The 24,290-nt window shown below is 38.9% G+C and overlaps 1 protein-coding gene across 2 annotated transcripts in view; it reads right to left on the bottom strand.

Annotated features, from left to right (window-relative positions):
* LOC147795366 (SID1 transmembrane family member 1-like) overlaps positions 1–23,257 on the bottom strand; it is a 79,696-nt gene extending 56,439 nt beyond the window's left edge. For both annotated transcript variants that reach the window (XM_087131993.1, XM_087131994.1), the window contains exons 1-5: positions 23,160–23,257; positions 19,170–19,243; positions 11,830–11,876; positions 7,581–7,686; positions 6,370–6,480 (exon numbers count right to left, since the gene is read on the bottom strand). In XM_087131993.1, the coding sequence (XP_086988119.1) occupies positions 6,370–6,480; positions 7,581–7,686; positions 11,830–11,876; positions 19,170–19,243; positions 23,160–23,178 (357 nt within the window). In that variant the 5' untranslated portion in view covers positions 23,179–23,257. The remainder of the gene's footprint in view (positions 1–6,369; positions 6,481–7,580; positions 7,687–11,829; positions 11,877–19,169; positions 19,244–23,159) is intronic.
* Between the last annotated feature and the right edge of the window lie 1,033 nt (positions 23,258–24,290).

Raw genomic sequence — 24,290 nt, 5'->3', positions numbered from 1 at the left:
TTTCACTGGGGGTCAATTTGAAGCACAGACACAAAATGTTTTACAGAAATATTTGTAGAATAACTTATTAGGAAAATGTTCATATGGGCAATTATAAATGTGATTTATTACATGTATGTTATGAGTTAAGTAATTCCTCTGGGTTGAAAACATGTCATATGGCTGGTTTTAAATGTTTGATAAAGCACTAGCTGACTCATATTCTGTACCATCATACCCAGTGCACACCACATGCTCACCAGTCTCCATATAAGGAAACTGGAAGGCTATATAGCTTCTCATGACAGGATTGTATCATAAAGTGGCAAGATGTTTTCAAACAGAACTACATGTAACGTTGTTTAATGAAATGATTGGAAATTTGTAATGTCTAAACTTGCCTGGACTTCTTTTTCAAAAGGTATTTAATAAGGAAAAAAGTAGATCTATAGTAAAGATTGCGGTAACACTATGTATTTATCTCTTCTTTGAGTATGTGTGGTTCTGAGAAGAACCGGGGAATAACTCGACGTTTCGAACAGTGTACTCTGTCCGTCTTCAGGAGACGGACAGAGTACACTGTTCGAAACGTCAAGTTATTCCCCGGTTCTTCTCAGAACCACACATACTCAAAGAAGAGATAAATACATGGTGTTACCGCAATCTTTACTATAGATCTAGTTTCTTTCACCATGAAAACCTTTAAGTCTTATAAGGAAAAAAGTGTTTGACAGGTCATACACTAAATTTATTAGGCCCGGTGCAGGCTAAGGCATTACTGTAGCCCTAATCATTCTCCTGAGCCAGTTTTAAACGTTGACTGGCCAAGCATAAATTTATGGAAAATGAGGCCACACAAAACGACTTGCGTCTTGCATATTATGCTCAGTAAGTGTACAGTATACCCTGAGCGCATATGATATAAGGATATGACGCACGTCCTTCTACGTGGCCTCTTTTTCTATTTACCTAGATTTACTGCCTTAATTAATTACCAAGTGAAGTCCCCAAATTTTATGTACACAAATCTTCAAAAATGCCCAACTCACTTGAAATGAAACATAATAAAATATTCACAGTGATTATTTAATTGTTCTTTGGTTACATTTTTCGTTTCACATAAGAAATTTGTATATGCTCTAATTATACACTGTGCCAATGCAATATGTATTTCATCTTTTAATTTTTTTTAATGTTTGTTTTAATTGTAATGTTTTTGTTCTGATATCAGTAGTAGATATATTTATAATGAAAAGGGAAATAAGGCCAAACTAAAAAGTTGTTTCTCGTCCAGATTTTTGAAAAAAGAGGAGGAAGAGGGGCTTTTTCATTTTTATTTTTTCAAGATGGCTGCCGTTTTGAAATTTCCTGCAACCAAGCTATAAATAAAAATGTCTCTGTGATGAAACCAATCAAAACAAGATTCTGGCTTATAATGAGCATGACTGCATGCATAAAAGTGACTGAAAACATTGGCAGCGCTAGACTTTTTCCCGCCCCCTCCCCTGCAATTTTCTACGTCTGAATGCATCGATGAAAATGGGATCGGGAACCAGACTATGACTGCATGAGCGAATTCTTTGAACACGCACTCAAGCTGTTAGATCACTTCCCATGTTAGTACGCCCTCTCCTGCCCACAAAACCTGCAGGGCATATACAATAGGTTGGCGATGCAGCATGCACATGGTCAGGTGTCGTAGACAACTGGTGAGCTTAAATCAATGACAGACCAGAAAGGGAGGAAGCCTTCGGATAGATCTGGAGGTGGTCCACCCTGGCGAGGGTCCTGGAGGACTTGGTGCAGAGATTAATACTATGGGAGAATTCTCTATGCAAGACATTGCTCAGGTAGCATGAGGTGAATGTTGAATGTTGCCATGCAGATATCCTCCGATAGTATGCTACTGAAGAATGTCTGTGAGGTAGATACTACCTTAAAGTCGTAAACTTTCAGTTTTGAGTCCTGGTAAAACACCATTTGAGAATTCAAACAGGACGGCATAGCTTGTCATTAGATCAGAGTGCTTTATGATGTTGGGAATGAAGATATCTTGTGAAATGAATCCGATCAGATCTTCATGTGTGAGCCCAGGGCTGGAATGAAGCAGATGCAATCAGGTTCCCATCTGATAGGATCATCTGTGATGGATAATATCCGCATTCCAATAGCTTGGAGTTAAGTGGTTGCTACAAGTAGAAAAGTCAGCTCCATTGAGGTATGTGACAAGACCTTGTTGCGAGGTATGGAGAGATAACATTCAAGGAGCTCAAGGACACCAGACAGGGAATAAGCTGTTGAAAGGAATGCTCAATCAACACATGAAAGAGGTATGAAGAAGGAGGGCAGTGTTGTCCAAGGGAGTGAAGCCATCAGTAGCAATGACTGTCAATTGTCAAAATGCCAGAACGGTAATTGCATTTGATTGCTAACTACAATCCTGAGTTAAGCAGGTATAATAAAAAGACTGCTACTGCAGTTATAGTTGCCTCAGTTGGAAACTCATGTTGTTTGACATACCGTGACTTAGAAAGCTGTTTTCTGCTGGTGTAGACTTATACCAGCAGCCTAATTAACTGGGGCACCAGGGCTGGTGAGCCAAAAACAGGGTGAAGAGAAGATGGCAACGATTCTGACAGAACTGCTGGAATTAAGGCTAACGGAGGAAGGGCACATAGGCAAGTAATTTTTTTCCAGCTACAATAAAGAAAGTTTGTCACCCAGGCTTGTAACTAAGGGAACCTGGTGCAGAACATCAGCAGCTGAATGTTCTCTGTTGAGGCAAAGAGGTCAATATGCGGACTGTTGAGTACCTTAAAGATTGACTCGGCCATGTTGTGATGCAGAATTTGCTCGGTCAGGTGAATCCTTCCCTGAGAGCAGACGTCTGCAATGGAGTTGTTGGCTCCCAGGATATGGGTTGCCTTTAGGTCAATCCTGGAGTTCAACATCCATGGGAACCTTTGTCTTGTCAGGAGGCCGATGCCTAGTGAGTGCATGCCTCCTTGGTGATTCATGTATGCGGGCACTGCTGAGATGTCTGATAGAATCAGGACAAGTTTGCCTTGATGGCTGTACAGAAGTGACATACTGCATTGAAGGCTGCCTGGAGTTTCAGAGTATTTAGTTTTATTTATTTGTTTATTTTTGATATTTTACCAGGATAGCTCAATTCACGATATTAATGTGGTCTTCCTCAGGGTCCTGAGCTATAAAAGAATGTAAAACACTTATTAAACTGAAAACAAATGAAAATTTAAAGTAGGCCATTAAAATAAATTTAAAAGGTTAAAGAAATATTACAAAGGTGAATACCGAACAGATGCAAGATAGATAAATACTGTATGTCAATACGAGTGGATTTAGAAATAGTTCACTATCTCACCAATGATATTTTCCAAATAAACTGGACAAAACTAAATTCAACAAGTTCACACAAAAGGGTTCTCTAAAGTGGAATATGAAAATTTATTTTTGCCCAATACAATTCTTCCCGCACGTATTTGCAGTTTCGCTAGTTTTTCAGCATGTATTAAATCGTTCTGACCAGATTTGCGCACAGCAGTCAAAAGTGAGTTCCTCGGCTCAATGAACGCAAGCACTTGAGAAGCGAACAGTTCCCTGCTTCAGTCACACCAGGCATGGCCAGAGGAGTGGACCTGTAGCACCACCGCAACAATATCATCAGCTCACGGTAAACCATACTTGAGTCGGGCCTCATAACAGTTACGGCAACAAGACTATGGACATGCCAACCTTTGGGATAACAGTGCAGGGCATGGCAGGGCCACACAGGAGAGTCTGTGGAAGAGTTTCACAGATGGAGTTGGATAAGTGGAAGCCATGGAAGAGTGGTTGTTCTGTGGTTCACAGTTGGAAAGGGGCTGTACATGATGAGCTGTAGTAACAGTATATTCAGAGGCATTCTTCCGGAGGATCCCTATGAAAAACCTTGAGTACTGAATGACATGGGGCATGCAAAATCCACGGCAATGTGGAAATCTGTTGGGCTCAGCTGCCTGGGATGTGGACTTGAGAGATGCAATAGTGAATCTGCATTCCAATGGCGCAGTCGCCTGGGTTCACACCTGGGTGCCCCTGTTGATGTGGTCTTGGATGCCGGTGGGATTAGGCATGTAGCGGTGAAGTCAACAGATGAGTTACGAGCCTGCCTCCCTACAGACTCAGTGAGCCTACCAGAAGCAGTGTATGTCATGGTAGGCTATGATGGAGATGCGGAGTTGGGTCCGCATTCTGCTGGCGCATTTACCAAGGCAGCACAATGGTAAGTCGATCAGCGCAGGAAGTGTTATTGCCCAATTCATGCCTAAGTGCCCACAATGAAGAGACCTTCAGTGGGCTTGGGATGCACCAGCCGATTGGCTTTAAGCAGGTGATCCATGAGCTCACCTCCCAACAGGCCTCAGTGAGCCATAACCAGTGGTGGTGAATCATCACAGTAGGCTTCCTTCCTTCTCTTTCCTGTTAACGGACCTCCACTCTCTCTGGCCCAAACGGTAGGTTCCGATGCTTACACACACAGAGCAGGGAGGACCAAGGTGACGTCAGCTCAATCAGCAGCCCTGCTTGTCACTTGTCACTCAGAGCAAACCCCCAACTATTAACAGGGTGTGGTTGATAGTTGGTGGTGGGAAACTTAACAGTAGGAATGGGTTGAATCAACAAAGCCTGACTCTGACTGTTTGACAAATTGCATCTCTGGAGACAGAGTCCAAATCTTTCAAGCCATCTGTATACATGGCAATAAACTCTTGATTATCATAAAACCAGAAAATAGCTTGTCTAATTTTTTTTTTTTACTTTGGAATCTAAAGTTGCAGAATAATACAAGGAAAAAGGGTCATGAAAAAATGGATCGATCTTGGCAGTGGTCTGGAAGTATTTGTAAAAATTTCCATAGGGAGGTCAAATGCACCCCACCTCAGCCTATAAAAGATTAAGCCACATACATATTTCACGTACATCACACACAAGATAACAATTTCATTTCTTTAATTAGGGGTGTGATTTGGGGAAAATGAAAAATCCATGAAACATTCGTTGGAGGGTTTTGCCAGTCGAGTTGGCCACAGCTTCCCTACAATTTGAGGCACATTTATTTGATTATAGGAGGAGACTTACTGCATGTAAGCCACCACAAGAGCTGTTCTTACTTTGAGGGATAAATTATAACATTTACTGCAACAAAGCCCTTGTCCTCTTTCATTTCAATTGCATATGTGTAAGCTATAACTGGTGACAATCAAAGACCTAGAAGTGTAACACACATGCGCAGTTATCAGTGATCCACAAAATTCTATCACAATTTATTAAAACTGAAAACTGTCTCTTACAGATGCACTTGCAGTACCCAAGTTTGTCTATTTTCACAAGAAAGTCACGATAATATATCGATTTCCCCTTGATTAATTTTCTGTCCACCTCGATTTCCAGCCAGGAAAATGTCCAAGAATTCTTGAATCTTTTGTCTACATTCAGATCCCCTTCCCTACCTACTACCTTGTTTGACATTTTTGATGGACGTCGACGACATCAGACCACCACAAGAACGAAACGAAACGCAATGGCAGACGGATGCAAGTTGTCGACAGTGCAAGCAATGACAACATTTGTACCGTGCATACACACACAGTGAATGTACAGTACGTACAGTACATGTACATACACACAACGATCATACCACTGGCCTGGGTCCCTATGTTTTAACAATGATACCCCCTCCATTCAATGGACTATTACCTGTGTATCTGGTGCATTTCCAGGGGGAGTAACAATGCAAAAGCACATGCCAAAAACCTAAACTTGTGCAAGTCCTTCACTTAGTTTCACACCAAATATTTTAGTCTTTGCGTTACATATTGAAAGCACTGACAATATGAAAATCTGGAAAGTCTCTCAGAAATTCCGGATAGTCTCACAGAAATTCCAGAAACCACACCCCTGTTTTAACACTTTTAAGCTGTCAACTATTTAAAGAAAATCTGTATTTGTGACCCGGTACATTGTAATCAAGAATAAGTCACTGAGGCTGTTTTACATAATGGCCGAGTAAAGTGGGGATGCAAGTAAATGTTAACACAACCAATGTGGTGGTTTCTATATATTTTGGAAGTGCACGTATGAAAGGTTACCACCAGCACATGTAATGTAATGTGTACCAGTTGAAAGCTTATGAAATTCTCTTTGTGACCACATATTCCTGATTTTGATGTACTGGGTCACATCTGTTTCTGCTTTGATTTTGTACTTGACTTTTCCAGGTTCAAATCCTTAAGAGAAAGGTATTACTGTTCATGTAAAGATCTAATCTTAATAGCATTGGTACTAGGTAGAACGTTTGAGATTAAGAAATGTAAGAAACCTACATACCTCCCATCCAGTGAGTGCTCTGAAGTAGAAGTTAAGTGCCAACCCCCAAACAACAAGTGCCATTACAACAATGACAACAACTGCAGGGATCAACCTTTCTCCATATCGAACCTATTTTTGTTTTAAATTGAAGAACAGGGAAGTTGCATTAATTATAAAAATGAAAAGAACACCTACACGTATCAGCCTCTCTTTTTGTCAACCCTAACTACATAGGATGTAGGAAAAATGGTTGGGGTTAATAGTATGCCTTAAAACAACACTGTAAACATCATCAATCTCAATCCTCAGTTTGCTTAGATTGGGAACAGGTGAAAACAATATGAAAAACAAAAGAAAAGAAAATTCAATGGTCTGCAACTTTAGCCACATGACTGCCTTGTGTAAGTCTTGCATTGAAATCTTTGTTACACTTTGGTCATACTTTAGTAGTCAGCCAAGTCCCATCATGCTTGAAATACACATAGTTTATACTGGTGCATAATAGTTCTCTCACATAAGATTTGTGTTTTTCGTAACTTATTAGCAACTTAGCAACTTAAAGCAACCAGGAAATAGAAATATTTGTATAAATTTTACTAAAACCCTTGAAATTGCACTTTTATTTTGCAATTTTAACCTGTATTTTGATGATTTTTTGGTCTTTATGCTATTGCATATTTGCATATCCATGAACAAAACAGTCATCCAAGGCACTAGATCTCAATGTTGCACTGATTTGTGCACAGAACATTTCTAGATTTGTTTGACCACTGCTTTGGCAGATTTTAGTTTCTTTGGCAATTTACTGCTGTGTAAGTATACGGCAATAATCCAGCAAAAATCCTTTTCACAGAAATATTCCCAGATAGCAAATTTGGGATTCACAATTTGAATATGAAAACATGCAACCTGAACCATGTCTTCCTGGATTTACATCAAAGCAAAAGCACCCTCACTTGTCCAGAAATGCTTGGTCAATTTTTTATTATTTAAAAAAAGTGCACCCTTCAGTTCAAGTAACTCAAAAAAAGATGTCGAACAGTCTTCATACATGGAAGAACAGTACAGAGATACACAAAAAGTGATTCCTAGAACAATTCATTTCTGGTTCCTTTATGAAAGAAGAAAAGTATGCAAGATGGATAGCTTAAAACCACCACTAATCACACTATTCAACATTTCGTCTCGCAAAACCCTACAGATAATCTCTGTACAATACAAAAGAGTACCTTCATAATGATGTAAAATGCCACATACAGCAACAGATTCACAAGGAAAATTGCCAACAGGTAGGAATTAAAGTCTTTGGGAACCTTGGCAAGGCTGGAGATCATTCTAGTAACAATTTCAAATGAAGACACAAAAACAGTTCATTAGTGAGAGGAACAAATTGATGAATTTCTGACTTTGCGGATACAACACAAAGACATTTTTAAAACTTATATATCATCTAAAAAAGCAACAGCTAAATTAAAATCTGAAAATGAAGCCAAAACATTAACCCTATCAGTCCTCAACCCTTCACCTGTTGGAGGACTGAGGACTATTAGAGTTATTGTGAACAACATAAATCAAACCTCAATCAGAATTCAAACTGAATCCAAAATCAAAAACAGAAAGAGAGCCTTCAGCCCCAATACTCAGGGTATAATTAAAGTGATGAAAGAAATGATATAGGATTTTGGAAGATTTATGACTATCAGGGTTAGAACAAGTAGATTCACTTTTGCTTCTACAAAGGTGCTCTGTATGGTTGAAGAAACGAAAAAGCCCCAACCTGATCTAAACCAACCTAACCAAACTGACCAAACAAGAAATGTGTTTGGGTACAAACAGAACAGTGCTTCGTTTCTGCAACAAGTGGAGATACTTACTGCACAATGTTTCATATTCCTGTGATTAAACAGATTTAAAAGTTTGAAGAGTGCACCTTTAATGTCACGTTAATTGTCACCAGATGACATCATTGTTACATGATGAAAATTTTCATCTCCAACACTTCCTTGTCTAATTATTACTAGTACCAGCAAGGTTTCAACCAAGTCAGACAGTGCATGTAAAAGTGTACCTAAATGTAATGTGACTTGTCACCTGATGACATCATTATCACACATGTCAATACACTTCCCTGTAAAGTACCCGCAAGATGTCAACCCCATCAAACATGTACAGTGTGTAGTTCAGAAGCTATAATTTTAATAATTATAATAGTAATAAGATTTATAACGTGCTGGTATCTGCCTAAAATGACACTCATGTGACAATACAAATATTAATCAAGTAAAATTAACAAGAAATAGTGTAACAATCACTGAACACATGGGTTTTAAATGTTTCAATTTTAACCTTTAAGGTCATGTCAGAGACACCTGATATAATTTTTTCCTGGGACCCTTTCTAGCTACTTAACTATGTGTTTAACAAATACAGGTAACATTGGTAATATCAATAGCAATGCTAAAGTCTATTGATGTGGAAAATGTGCCCAAAACCTATAGAGAAAACCTGTATCTTTAATCTCATGTCACATGATTTCCATTTGACTTTTAGTACAAAAAATCAGACTGTTAGGAATATTTGTAATCCAGTGTTAAGAACCACTGATTTCCAACTCAGTACAAGTACATGTACATGTAAGGTTTTAACCCAATCACTACTTCTATGTACTTGTGCTCTGATGTAGGGTACAGATTTAATGTCACATGAGTGACCTATCATCGGATGATGTCACATTCGTGCATGTACTTCAAAAAACACGTGGATATGAAAATTACACCTTTAATTTTCTGCAACTTGACACCAAATGATGTCATCGTGATGTCACTTCAACTTTCATCTCTAACGCATATATGTCTAAGTGTGTACAATATAAGAAGCCAACTGAAAATGACAAAAGGGCAAAATTCTTGGGCTGTGGAAGAACGTGTACAAAAACCTATGGAGAAAAACTGAACCTTTAATCTAATGCCATGTGTCTCTTGATAACGTCATCTGACAAATTTCTTCTATTACTACCATTGGCAGGTTATCTAAGTGTTTGGCAAGTCTGGAAACAATCTGATTTAATAAATTGCAACAGTTGACGGCCGGAACAAAAAAAGGGGAAAGAAACGAGATGTTCTGTTTGTTTGAAAACAAACATAGGGCCTTTTTTACATTCCTAATATAAAGTTAACATGCACAGGTAATTAACATGCATAACTTGGAAACGTGGAGTAAAAAGGGCGTAAAGAGTACAGGTGATTAGCAGACAAAAAATCTACAAAATTTCCAAGGATAATGCCATCAAAGATGTCACAAAATTTTTTGAACTACTTCCACATCTGAATGGCATAGTCTTTTTTAAACACCTTGCTTAGTTTGAAAGATATGTTGCAAAAATTTTAAAATAAAAAAAACACAATTTGTAAAAAATTCAATTGATGACATTATTATGACATCACCTAGCTCAGTTTTTATCTGTAACACATGATGGAATACTGACATATAAGGTTTCACTCCAATTGGGCCAACCATTCATGAGAGCATTAAAACATGAAAAGAAAAACTATGTGAAGAAAGGTCTCTACATTCTCTACATGACAATTATACAATCTGATACTGAATGGATACAAACGCACATTTGCTTTCAAATGCTTCTTAACCCTTGAACCACTGTGACTTATTATATGCAATGCATAGTGTCTGTATAGAGCATACGGGTCTATATTTAACATATTTAAGCCTTGCCGACTGCATGTGTTGTGTAGCAGCTGCCAGTGATATGGTACTGTGCTGCTGGACCACTGTCAGGTTTTGCTAATACGTGAACATACACACGTGTGTAGTCGGGGAACATTATGGTATCGGGACTCATTGGTCGAATTGACCCATTTAACAGCAAAGAAGAGGACTGGCCCACATATGTGGAGCATCTCAAGCAGTATTTGAAGCCAATGGAGTTGTTAATGAGCAAAAAGTTTCAGCACTTGTCAGCCTCATTGGATGTAAAACAAAACTGGGCCCTTGTCGTACGAGGTTCAAGTCGGCCCAGACTCCATCTGGCACAGACACATTGATCAGCTTCTTGATGCCGATACTGGGAAACCACACATCTTCAACCAGCAGCCTGAGATGATCCAGCAAGACCCAGTGCCCCAGATTGTTCCAGACACCACTGACCAGAAGACACCGGATTCTCTAACCCCTACTCAATCCATGCAGACTCCAGCAGTCATCCATTCTGAAGCAGATCCACTGACTACTTCCATGAACCCAACGTCAGAGCCACCTAGCCTACCCACAGAGGAAACACAAACCACCAGACAGGCTGGATCTCTAAACCCTTACACTCATAACACCCCACAGGCTTGGGTGGCCACCCTACTTTAAGTTAGGTTAAGTTAGTTTAAGTTGAAAAAAAAAAGAGAGAGAAAGGGAAATTAAGTTCAGTTTTAGTTAAACAACCAACCCAAAAAAAAAAGTTTTAAGAAACTCATGTTGAGATTCCATAATACTCAGTGTTTGACAGTGAAGCAAAAACAAAAGAAACTGCACTTTGTATAACATTCCCTATCCTCATAAACACACAAATGAAACCAGCTAAGTTCAGTATACAATTCAAACAGCTGAACTGGACATTTGAAACTTGAAATGTGGACTCTACAGTTTTAGTGGGGAGGAAATGTTGGATACTTGCTGCCTCTCACAATCCACCAGTTCAGCTCATTATTTTGTATCTAAAGTGCACCCTCAAGTGTTCAAGCTGTAAGCTTAAAAATTTCCAAGATGGCGAATAAATCAGGTGAGATCGTTCCATTCCTTTGTCACTGAACGCACTCAGTATCTCACAGTAACAGTTTTTAATGAATGCTGTGATTGACAGTGATGACAGCTAACTCCATGAACTACATTTCCATCTTTCTTCATTTTAGCACTTTACAAGATGTAGAAGTGGAAGATTTAGAAATATGTTCCAGCACAGAGCAAAGAATATGAATAGAACTTAAACGAAACACATGTACTTGGCATCATTACTGGAAACAAACTGGAAAGTTACTTGTGCAATACATGTGATAATGGGGCATGCGACACGCAGATTGTGGGATGATGTTAAGGACTTCTACTGTTCTCGGTGCAAGTGCTTGTGCTAGTGACTTGATAATGCATTTGTTGGTATGAGGTATTTCTGTAACAGAAACGAAGAATGGTTGAAAGTACTCATCCGGGGAGCATGGAACTATCACAACTGTCTTTACTAAAGAGCACAATGAGGTACATAGGGATAAATCTAATTTGATAAACAAAAACAGCAAATGGAAACTTCAACTGAACTGGTGACATATGCACTTTAGGTTTCATACATATAGAATTGAATCTAGTAATCCCTTCCATATGATACATTTACATCTGGGGATTGCATTTATTAGAGTGACAGCCACTAGATACTGATAGCTAAAATGAAGCAGGATTATTCCATGACACTTTCAATATACTTACATTGACCAATTGATGGCGTTTGCTACAGTGAGCACAATCATTCGATCCTGCAATGAAAAACAAACTGTTGCGTGTTAAGCAAATAAATGCTCTCCTTTGTCCATTATTCACAATGTCTGTTATTTTCCTGTTACTGCTTTTTAAAGGGGATATTTAAAGGATACATTTAAGAAAATGGATGCAACTAAGGCCCTTGCCTGTAGCTTGAGCATTATCAGCATTCATTCTCTTCAGGAGAACTACAGTTTAAGACCAGCCAAGCACATATTTATTCCCATTCATAAATGCTGTCTTAGACAGAGAGTCAGAAGAAAATTAATATAAGATAAATTTCCACGGATTTTGTTCAAGAATTTTACTTTTATTTCCCCAAACACCCCCCGTCCATTTACTGGTATATCCCTTGTGCAACTAGCCCAGAAGAATCTCCTCATATGGACTTGGCTGTACGTGGCAAGTTCCACGTGCCGGGTGCACACAGACACTTGACCAATCAGAATAGATTAATCGTATCCAGGTGCCAGCGTGTGCTTTACGTAGCAGACAGCATCCCATCACATTCACATTATTAAATGTTAATACATGATCATGTGATGCACTTTTACCAATATAAATAGAAAAGCTGACCCATGTATTTAAGAATTTTACTTTAATAACAGGATAAATATGTGCTTAACATGCATTTAAGACCGGCTCAGGAGAATGGACGCGACTAATGCCCGTTAGTTTAACCCCTTCATGGCGGGATTATTTTGACTGTGACTGCTGGGCTGTGGTACGCCCAGTATGCAAAGCTCTGTCCAGCAGAAGGCCCCATTGAACCAGCAGCTGCATGGTGAATAGACTGTATGTGTGGTATGCACAAATCCTCACACAATCTGCTGCATTTGCAGTCCTCTGTCACGAAGGGGTTAAGACTGGCCAAGAACATATTTATTCCTATTCATAAAAAGCTTTTTAGTTTGGGTCAAAATAAGTCAATACGTGATAGATTTCCAACTATTTTGTTCTAAACATTTATTTTCATTTTCCAGAACACCCTTGTACATTTTATGGTATATTCCTTGTGCAAATTGTCCAGAAGAATATCCATATATGGACATGGCATGTGCTCCACTGCACGCAGACTCTTAACCAATAGGGATGGAGTAAACTGTCTCACATCCAGGTGCCAGAGCATTTTACGCTGCAGGCATTATCACATCTCAGCGGGCATTATCAAATGTCAATACATGGTCAAATTGCAAGTTGTTAAATAGGGAGACTGTCTGACGTATTTATGAAAGTATATCTAAACATTGAAGCAAAATATTTTTAAATACTAAAGTGGAGAAGAGTCACAGCAAGAAAGCAGACCAACCCAGAAAAGACTGGCTGAGAGCCTTAAACTGAAATGCCTGCCCCTTATTCAGTCTATCCTTTTTTCAAGATTGTCCATACAAGGTACAACTAAATTGCAACAAACCAGAAATTCAATGTATAGCTGCATGCATAAAGAGAATTTGCAATAAATTTATTGCCTTCAATAAGGAGAAAAAAGAGCCAAAAGTGATTGCATCATTCTTAGTGACATTTATGGCTAGCCAATTCACATGAAGGTGGAATTGCATGATTCTTCTCCCAACATCATTCCTAATGAATTATAAAGAAAAGAAAAAAAAAAGAAGAAAATTTTTTAGAAACAAATGGTATTTCCAATGCATTCTACAATTATTGTTTTTGAAATGCTTGTTACAGACAACACAAGGCTAACATTGTACATTAAAAATATAAATAAAATAGATTAACAAAGATAATAAATAACGAATAACAAATTTCCACTCAAGTGGAGTGGTAAAATTGTTTGTGAGTTTACCAATGTTGTGTGTGGTATACTGACAATACACCCTTTAAACTACTGTTTAGAATAAAATTCCTGGCACCAATCTCTTCCTGAAATGTCTGATTAGAATTTTCAAGGACAGTTTAGATTGAGGCTGTCTATACATTTGTGACCCAGTAGATCGTAATTAGCAACATGAGAACATTTTATGTAATGGCTGAGTATAAGTGGGGATGTGGGTTGATGTTGAAAACATCAATGTGGCAGTTTCTGTATATTTGGAAGTGTATATATGAAACTGAGAGGTTACCATCTACAACACTTGTAATGTGTACCATTGAAAGGTTATGAAATTTAGATTCTTTTGGTTGAATGAACGATGAATGAATGAAAACATCCTTGGAATTTGGGTGAGCTCCCCATGCTGCACTCATGTGTCCTATTCCCATTTAACAAAGTCAAAGTCATTGATGTGTATCTCCATTTAAAGAGCTTTCCGAGTAACAGAAACAGTTCAGGGTCTTCACCTGCACCGAGTTCTTCTTCTAACTTATTCCAATAGATCTTAAATTACTTCATCTCCCAACCTTCTTTGCTGAGATTATATCTTTATAAAGAGCTATGGTGTTAGTGAAGATCAGCAGAATCTGTTTGCATGGTAGTGGGTTTTTAACCACTTGTTGCCCGGTGGATTTTTCTTGAGCAAGGCAAGATGCCGGGTCCTTTTTAAGATTTTCTGTTTTCAAAATTCTTCGAAATTTCATCATTTCATTTAATGGCCATTTATACCAAAATGAAGGACTCTCTGGGCACTACTCTAAAGCTGACAGGTGAAATTCATTGACTCCTGAATATTTCAGCCAGGCCTGCAGTCTTGGAAAAAGAGCCCAGATTGTGCGGTGTTACGTAAGATTCTTTTGTTCCCAAAACTGGCTCTGTGCATTGCTGACCTCTTTTCAATAGGGGCCAGATTAGTGTGCAGCGGTGCTGTGTGGCTCATCGCTGTGGTGGTGGAGAGCTTTTGTCCCCAGTGGTAATCCGCTTGCTCTAAATGCCTCAAACCGCGGTATACTGTTTCGAAACAAGGCTGGATTATCTCCTCTATTGAGAGCAAAAAAATGTCGGCAATGCCCAGCAGCTCAGTCTTTTGTGCGGAGTACAGTCTTTTGTTATAAGGCCCAACTCTTTTGCCCCAGTTCTGGGCTCCTCGGCTCTGCATATAAAGCCTATGTACTTGAAACGGGTCGCCTGGCAAGGAGTGGTTGAGCATTATTAGAAATTTATAAGATCTAAGGTATGGGAAATGGAATTGAAATTGGTTGAAACAGAATAAACCTTTTTTTGGGGGTGACATTCAGCCATACAAGTTGGAATTGTAAGTTGTCACTTGGGCAGCTTGGAGAGTGAATGTAATCACAATCACATCTCATAAAATGCTCAATGTGTTTTTGCAATAGCATAATTATCTTAAAAGCTTCTTTCTTTCAGAAGACAAACACTTATGTGTATCCACAGTACCTTAAGAAAAGGATACACATATTTCAGCTTCAACTGCTGTATTTTTTAGCAATGATTTCTGTCACGTATTGTATATGTGTCACAATGTGTTCTTAAATATAGTAAATTTATTATTCTTTGACTCACATATACCTTGCACTGTGTTTAAATCCCCCTCTTTAGCAATGAAGTTGACCCAGGGAGTATCTAAGTTTATCTTTCACATGGAAATCAGCATTTGGCAAATTAGGTTTTGCTTCAGTGATTTTGTTTAACACTGAGATGCCATGTGCATCCCCCAAGTCACTGCCTTACTAGCTTGCACTGTGAGCAGTCACCTCCTGTGTGGAGTGTACTTTACATTGGTACTGTGTGTACCAGGGAGTGGCCCATGATTTAAGCCAGTATACCATAACTGTAAGTGTTTCCTTTTCTCTTTTAGTGGAAGAACATATTCCAAGATGAAGAGCTAAGTTTTCAGTCACAAACGTGCATTTTAAGGCTCAGATTTAATGTTATCTTTCTGAATTTTGTCACACCACTGCCAAATAATATGGCTGGTCGATGTCTGGCATATTGTGATCAATGACTGTTGCATGCAAGACCTACCCTGTGACTTCACTGTACATGTACACTGTACATATATTTAAATGTAATTTGATTTCATACACGAGGAGAGACACAGCAAGTTTTTGATGATCACTCCAATGGCAAATCAAGGGGGGATGCCGTATTTATTGTGTAGATTTTTAAAAAAAATTATCACCACAGAAAATTATTTTAAAAAGTCTGAAACATTACAGAGTATATCCAAACACTATTACTTTCTTTCTTTTATTTTTTTCCAGGGGGGGGAATATGCTTGGGCAAATGGTTTTCATGCATACCAGTAGTTTAAAACTTGCTTTCCTTTTTCATGCTTACTAAGGTATGAAATGGAATTTGAATTTCTGAAGTGGAATTTGGGATTTGGTGAAACAGAAAATACCCGTTTTTGAAATGGAAAATCATTGGCTCTATTACAGTTACAATTATTTGGCGCTACATGTTCTTGGTCATAGGATCACTCTGTACATATTTGTTTACATGAAGTTTGCATAACTTGCTCATTTAGTGATGCAAAATATTTCAATACTTGAGAATCTATATAGATTTTGGATTATTTAAACTCAATGCTATTAGTATTTGACCAATGTTTCTTTTCTGAAATGAAAGCTGTAACTTAATGTTTAAGGTTTTCATCAATTCCATATTGAACTGTTATTGTACCAGTACCTATTTGCAAGCAGAAGGTTGAAGCACCCAGCAGCCTAGTGAAACCCCCTCTCCCATTCTGTATAATAAAACCAAGAATGAAGTGTCCATCAATAGAAGATGAGTGAAGCAAAGGAGCATGATAGTTTTCTTTCTGACCATGTACAATTTGTGACTTATTCCTGATTTCGATGTACCGGGTCACAATTTCAGTTTGTAAGCTGACTACTGTGCGTTGAAAGTGTTAGAATGCACTCTTTTCTGACTGTTTTTAACTAGATGAAATAGTTTCTGCTTGCAGTGAAATGGCCTCTACACACTTGCAGATGAAGTCATTTTACACGTGACTTTAACATTCCTTGATAACAGGCAAATAGAATGAAACATACACTAACTTCAAGAGCATACATCTCAAAAGAGTGGGGCAACGAATAGCAACACATATTTTGGTGAGAACTCTATGTATATCAAACTAGAAAACTGGGTCATTCCATGAAGTCGGGCAACACCTGGTTATTTGACTATGAAGTAAATCCATAGCTACTCAAATATTTAGCCACTTAAATTTATATCATGAGAAGAACACAGAGAGGTATACTGTTGAACCATTTTGTTCATATGTGAGGAAACATGTTTTGCAGCATAAAGCACAAAAAAGTGGTTTCTGTTTATGTAAAACCATTTTCTTTTGGTAAAATAAATGGGACTTTAAGAAACAAAGAGAGTGGGTTGAAAGTAAATATAGATATTGTCATATTTTGTACATGTTGGCATCTACATCAACCCTTGTTAGTTCACTATATAGTTTATGTGAACTATCCCTCCTTCATAAGTGAGCCCCTGTTTTGTTCCAGGGTACAGACGTAATGTGATTTCCATACACAAATAGTCATGTTACATCCGAAACAGGAGTTTGTATTTTGGACCTGGAAAAAAATTGCTAATTACATCACCATGGTTTGAAAACTATGACCCAGATGTCCTTTAATCAACTCGGCATTCACTGCTGTATTTCAGTTCTAAAGAACAAATCTGTTCTTGCCAGAATGCCGAGCGTAGTGTCCACAGCTATTCTGTTACATCTGCAACCCTTGGTGTTCCGTAACGCGGAAGTGTATGCCCCTCGTTAGAAATGGATTCTTCCATGCTTCAACAGCTAGCTCTTGCTTAGAATTTGCCAAACAAACCATCACTTGCCAGATGTCTTCTGGCATGTACATGTATTTTCTCACTTGTCAAACACAGAGTTTCCACACGTTATGGCTGCAATGGAGTTATGCCACCCTGAGTTTGTTGGAAGTAAATTCAGCCATTAGAGACCGCTATCACTGATTTCAAGGCAGTATCGGTAAATTTTGATAATTTACAATTCACAATTGATCAGAACAACTCTGACAATTTCCAAGTTACAGTACATCCAGACCTTGTTTTTGCAATCACCATTAATTACCATTATGTAAGAATACAGGTGGTTCCGCAATCCCCTTGGAGGAGCCATAGCTGAAATTCGTACATAAACAGGTTTTGAGCACATGTTCAAACCAAAAATATAAACCAGTTACAGTTAAGCAATCATTCCAGTTTGCATCCTTCTGTGGCGGTATTATTATCTCAACATAAAAAAAGGGAAAATATGGTACATACCCAAGTATTTTGGACCCCCCCACAGGTGAAAAATGATATAGTCTTGTTGCTAATACATCTAGTTCCACATATCCCTCAAGGATTGCTTGTAGAGCACTATCCACACTGTGAAGAACCATGATAGTGAACACAACATGGTGTGTGCAAGCCAGCAGGCCATAGTGGGGTTCATTACCATTAGCACCCTGTTCCTATAACTTGCACTCCGCGCACGGACAGGATTTTGACAACATTCCGGCTGGGAAATCATAAATAAAGTGTCAAATTTTTGGCACTGTTTCCTGTGAGATCTGACATGATAATTTCAGTGTATTTTAAATACAATCGAGGATAAATGCAATTTTGTAGTTGAGACCATCACAAGACCACCCACAAGACCAGTCAGAAGTAACAGGGTGAACAATGACAAAGGAATACTTTTGTTGCAGTTCATTTGAATAGCTTGTGACTTGAATTAAGACTAGAGGTCTTGTATCGGTCTTGTGCTGGTCTTGTGTGGTCGTGTGAAGGTCTTAAGTGTTCTCGACTACAACACTGGATAAACGTGGTAAAGATCAAAATAAATATTGCATCCATGCGGCTATATATTGGGCCACAAAGATTGCACTTCATTTGAACCCAACCATACTGACCGAATAAGGGAAAATGCTCAGCCTGACCACACAGTACTTGGTCTGGAAAATTTTGCCAAAATGAGTACATATACCTACATGTACATGTACCCTGATTCGTTCTTGTGTTATATTCCCTTATTTCGTTTTACTTTTGTTGGGATACTTGCCAATATTTAGAACATAACAAAAGACTTTTCATAACATTTCGTTACTTCGAGAAATCTTTTCTCCACATTGAAACTCTGTGGTTTCTGTGTTACATCCACAACCAGATGCACGATGCGTAATACTTGAATATTTCCTTGTCCCCTTTCGTTATTGCAAAAGTATAACTAGTTAGGAGAAATACAGTTAATAATGTGTGAAAACTGGGGGGGGGTATGACACATAAGTGAATTTAAACATTTCAGCTCCTCTGTCACACTTTGTTATCCAACTGCACGGAATGATCCATGTAAAGTAAAGGCTCTACATACATGTTGAGTGAGATAGAATGAGAGCTTACTTACAATATAAACTGGTTTGGCACACTTGCAGAGTTCAGTGCGAATAATAATGAGGGCCCTTTTGAACATCCCAAGGTCTGAAAACAAAAACAAAAACGTAAAGTAAGCCTACAAATTTTTCCCCAACAAAAGTCTGCAGAGCATCCATGGCCCAAAACACCGAGATTTGTGTCTAGGTGGCTGATGACAAGAGGTTGATGCAAGGGCTTTCTATCACCAAAAAGTGAGTTTTGGAGAGTCCATTCTGTTGGGCGGATAATGCCGCGGGACAGTGCATCCGTGACGGAATTATTGGATCAGCAATGAACAGTTTCCAGGTCGATCAGGTGATTGATCGACCAATGCAGAATCTCCCAAGTTGAGATGCATAATTGCGGTGAATGCGTGCCATCTTGATGATTGATAGAGGCCACCACAGTTGAATTGTTCAAGCAGATCAAGACACTCCTTCTTTGGATGTATACGAGAAAGTGGCACAAGGCATTGAAAATAGCTGGCAGTTCCAAGACATTGACGTGACTTCACTGGAATTGAGCATCCCGATTCAATGAAATCTGATGAGGAAGAAGGGAGGCCTCCTATCCAAGCTACATGTATGATGCATAGGTTGTCATCAGTATTTTGAGTTTCATCTGTGAGATGACCAGCGTTAAGGCAACTCGTTTGACTGTGGGGTGATGATGTCTTAGCAGAGAACGAGTATCACCCCAAGGTATGTTGGAAGCTGAAATGGCACAAGTGTTGATATTCTTTGGTCGACGAGGAATCCCAGTCTATGGTGAGGTCAGGGTTGGAGCCACAGCCTCGTCCTAGGTCTGGCCAATAATCAGGTAGTTGTCTGGGTACCAGAAAAAAAACATGAGGTCCAGCAGTCGTAGATGGATGACGATGGTCGTCGCAACCTGGGTGAAGGCTACGGGTGGAGCTGACAGACCAAAGGGTAGAGCTTGGAATATGTATGTCTTCTCTATGTATATGCAGTAAAGGAACCCATGGCTCCGCTCTGTGAGTGGTGACATAGGAGTGGTGAGATAGGTGAGAACTCGCGGTCCTCCTCTGTGAGTGGGAGTGAGGAGAGAGGCATCCAGGAGATCAAATGGATAAGGCCCTGGATGGGAAGTGTACTACCATACATACAGAAATTCCTAAGCGAATAATCTATGCAATGGTTTCAGAGTGATGATGGAAAATTATTGGCCTGGTTCCATTAGATGTGAGGAAGAATGTTGGGTGGGAACCGTCCTTCACTGGATTGGGTTGAACGTGAAGGACAGTGCGTTTTGTAGTAGGGAGTTGTCTGACCCCAGCACAAAAAGTTGTATGGGGCTAGAGTCAGCTGCAGTATCACGGGGGGGGGGGGGATTGAGAGATGTTTGTGTATGTGAGAGAGATAGTACTTGCCTCAATCTAGGAAAGGTACAAGTTGACACTCAGCACTGGCTCAGCTGCAATAGAGGGGGACAAAGGAGCATCAGGCAGGATGACTCTGATGCAGTAAGGGTATGGGTTGGCGGGTATTACGCACTTCCAACAATTTGTTCAAATGTGCCATTAAATTCTTCATCCAAGGCTGCAAAGGGCCAGGCTGTGCAGGGCTGTGACGAATATCCGAATAATCGAATATTTGATTGATTGTTGAATATTTGAATATTATTTCTCGAATTTGAATATTCAAATGTGAAATTCCTGAAAAGGAAGAGAAAATGTTCTTTTAGTTTATTGGAATAAATGAGAAAAATTGCACAATGGAGGCTTGTTTTGAGCAGATTCAAATAAAAAGCATTAGAAATCTTACAACAATAAAAAAAATTATTCATTGAACAACTTAAAACAGAAATCTTCAGCAGGGCAACAAGCATTCTTTGTCTCTCACATCTTGCCAAGTCTTGGCTGGTGATATTCCTAGATGTAAGAAGCTACTATACTGATCATAATGTACAATTGTGTGTGTTATTGTAACTGTTTTTATATATGGTCTCTTCATAAATAATCTGCCGGTTGGTGTGACATAATGTTTGGATATTCCATCAAATTGAAGGTTGAATATGTAAATAGTGAATTATTCAAATTGAAACAGCCCTGAGGCTGTGAAAAACAATTCCACCCACGTGAAGCTCTCGTCACAGGACACTGATATAGCAGAGGGAGCTTACTTTTGTGTTTTCAGTGTCCTGGCGAGTGAAAGTGTGCTCAGACAAAATTGCTGGTGAAGAGGTTTATTCATGGATACAGAAGGGCGTATTAAAAAGACGAGTGCTTTTGGGGGCAGATCAATTGAAGAGCAAACCTCGTCTAAGCCAGTATGAGCAGGCTGAATGATTGGTCAAGGCATGACCAGGTGTTTCTTGGGGATGTGAAAATAGGATAAGTTGGGCGCAGCCTGTGAGTTCCTCTGGCCTTAGCGGTTGCTATGGACAGGTGCAGGAGACAACTGATGGAGTGCACTCTCAGGAGTCTTGGGTAGCTTGGTAAACCGGCAATAGACTGTGGAGACTAAGTACCTCACTAAATCCTAGCCAGTACCCTTGCTCAAGTGGTCAATCATCCTCAGACTCCCCGAAGAGTTGCCTAGCTAGATCCCAGCTGGTACCTGTGTTCAAACGACTAGGCCTTTATCCCTGTGTTGCAGGCAGAAACAAGGGACTTGATTGGATCCCAGCGAGTTTTCTCTAGATTGACCAGCTAGGCCTCATCCCCGTCTGAACCTCTTAAAAATACATTCAGCACGCTCAAGTGGTTAGGCCTCATCCCTATCTAAAGCCGCTTAAAATATGTTCTACCCGCTTGAGTGGGTTAGGTCTTTATCCTCATCTGGGCCACTTAAAATATATTAAGCCCGTTCAAGTGGCTAGGCTTGTCACTAAGTACGGCAGGGTCATCAAAGCAGATTGCACCTCGTGGTATCAATAATAAGCCCCTACAGGATGCACATACAAAGAAACTAGAGAAAACATCACCAAAATACCAGAAATAACATTATTACCAACAAAAAGAGAAAACTAAAAAGGTAATACTTCATTCAGGAAGGAGTAAAGGATGATAAAAGTCGATAGAACCATGCAGCAAGAAAGAAAGACTCAAAATTCAAAGATGCCTAAAAAGCTATGTCTGTTACATAATGGCGCTGAGGAAAAAGGATGAACATGGCAGCATGACCGTAATGCATTGTGGGAGGCCAGGGTGCACTATGGATGATCAAGTCTTTCAGCAAATAATAATAGGTGCATTGGAAATTTGCATATGTAGTGACTGTTTGGGTAGGCTGAGTGCAGTGGACCAAGGATTTTATGCATGACTGCCAATCTGACAGTTTGAACCGAAAACTGATTTATATCTGATCATCCAAAAGTGCATTTAGCATTTACAAGTCTTTTGCAAGTTAAATTTGAATAAACTCTGGTACGCTGTGTTATCTTATTGCACACAAACACAGCAAATTGAATTCCCCTGACTGAAGACACTGTTGCTATCCCTCGTGATTCGGGACAAGCTTTTGCATAGCAACCACTTTCTCTGGAAAGGACTGATTCCTTTGTGCCCTTCTTATCCATTGAAAACAGTGTACCACTGCAAGGCAGTGTCTCTAGCATGGAGAATTCAAATTATGTTCACATGAATTTAAATGGCTTATTACAGGATAATGAGTGAAGAAAAAAAAAGAAACACTGCGCCAACCTGACGCCCCCCCACAGATCTCTTTGTGTTCACATATGCACATACTGCATTTTGCTAGTCAATTGATACTGGAAATTCACAACTACACTTTGTGAGGTTAAAGGTACAGTCCTTCAATTGCAGTTATCCAAATATTAACTAACAAATTGTTTGTTTTTGGGTAGTTATGGAATAAGCTCCTGTGTAATTATTCTTCCAGGAAAGCTATTATTTTGCATTATAAGAATTGGTAACTAAGGACTGAAAGGATGTAATAGATTGGTGTCCTCTTGTTTTTCTCTCCAATGGGCCACTTAAATATAAAGTGATAAGTCTTACCTAATTTCCATGTTCCCATGTAGTAGATCTGTGTACTAACAGCTAAGCAGGTGATCACATGAAGTACCGCAAAGGCAATATAGAAGTAAATTGATACAAACACCTGTTAATCAAATCAGGAAAAGGAAACATCATGAGGATGTCTACCAATTTTTGGCATATTTTCAATTAACTTTTTTTTTTATTATGCTCAGCACGTGACCTGGTATCAGTATCTAAATAACAACTGGAGTAAAATTTCAAGGATTAAAGAGGTTTCTTAAACTGTCTCTAATTCTCAAAAGAAAATGAAAAAATAAGACATAAATAACACCACATGTACATGTTGGGGCATTCACCTTAGTTAGTAATCATGCTTCTCCTTAATATTTACATTTAAAAAAAAATCATATCTGCTCATATAGCATTATCCAATTTTTAGGATAAAATGATAATATTACCTTTACTTATTAATTGTTTGACAAGAGTAATTTTAGAAGTCTTAAATGTTAAATATTAGTTGTTTGATATGCTTTGGCCTTTATGTATTGTGTAAAAGTCATAGAAGGCTTTGTAACTAGTTGGATCAAAAATGATATCAAATGTAATTTAGACAAACAACAGTTTGGTTCTCTTAAAGACAACTCAGCTGCTCACTATTTGATTAAAATGTTGGATCAAATTCATTGCGATACTGATTCGGCCAAAAACTCTGCTGTTATTGTTGTCACAGACTTTTCTAAGGCCTTTGATCATGTGGACCACAATATTCTTATTCCTAAATTAAGGGAATCCTGTGTTCTTAGATCTATCATTCCTTGGATATGTCGCTTCCTTTCTGAGCACACCCAGCAGTCTGTTATCAAAATGAGATTTCTGAATGGTGGTCTATTGATACGGGTTTTCTGTGGGGCACCAAACTGGGACCTGTTGCCTTTTTAGTCATGATAGATGAAGCCGGATCGAACATTCCTGAAGTCATTCACTATAAATATGTAGATGATTTAACACTATGCCACACATTTAGCGATGTTGTTCAAACTAGCTTGATTCAAAATCAACTTGATCGACTAAAATGAAATTAAATCCTAATAAATGCCAGGCAATGACTGTTTGTTTTAAAAAGAGCGCTATCCATTCCAGACATGAATT

Source organism: Acanthaster planci, unplaced genomic scaffold (genome assembly GCF_054643075.1).
Source record: "Acanthaster planci isolate LZ-2023a unplaced genomic scaffold, COTS_SCS Contig50, whole genome shotgun sequence".
NCBI lineage: Eukaryota > Metazoa > Echinodermata > Asteroidea > Valvatida > Acanthasteridae > Acanthaster > Acanthaster planci.
Note: the sequence above shows the minus strand (reverse complement) of the source record. Positions and strands in the feature narration are given on the sequence as shown.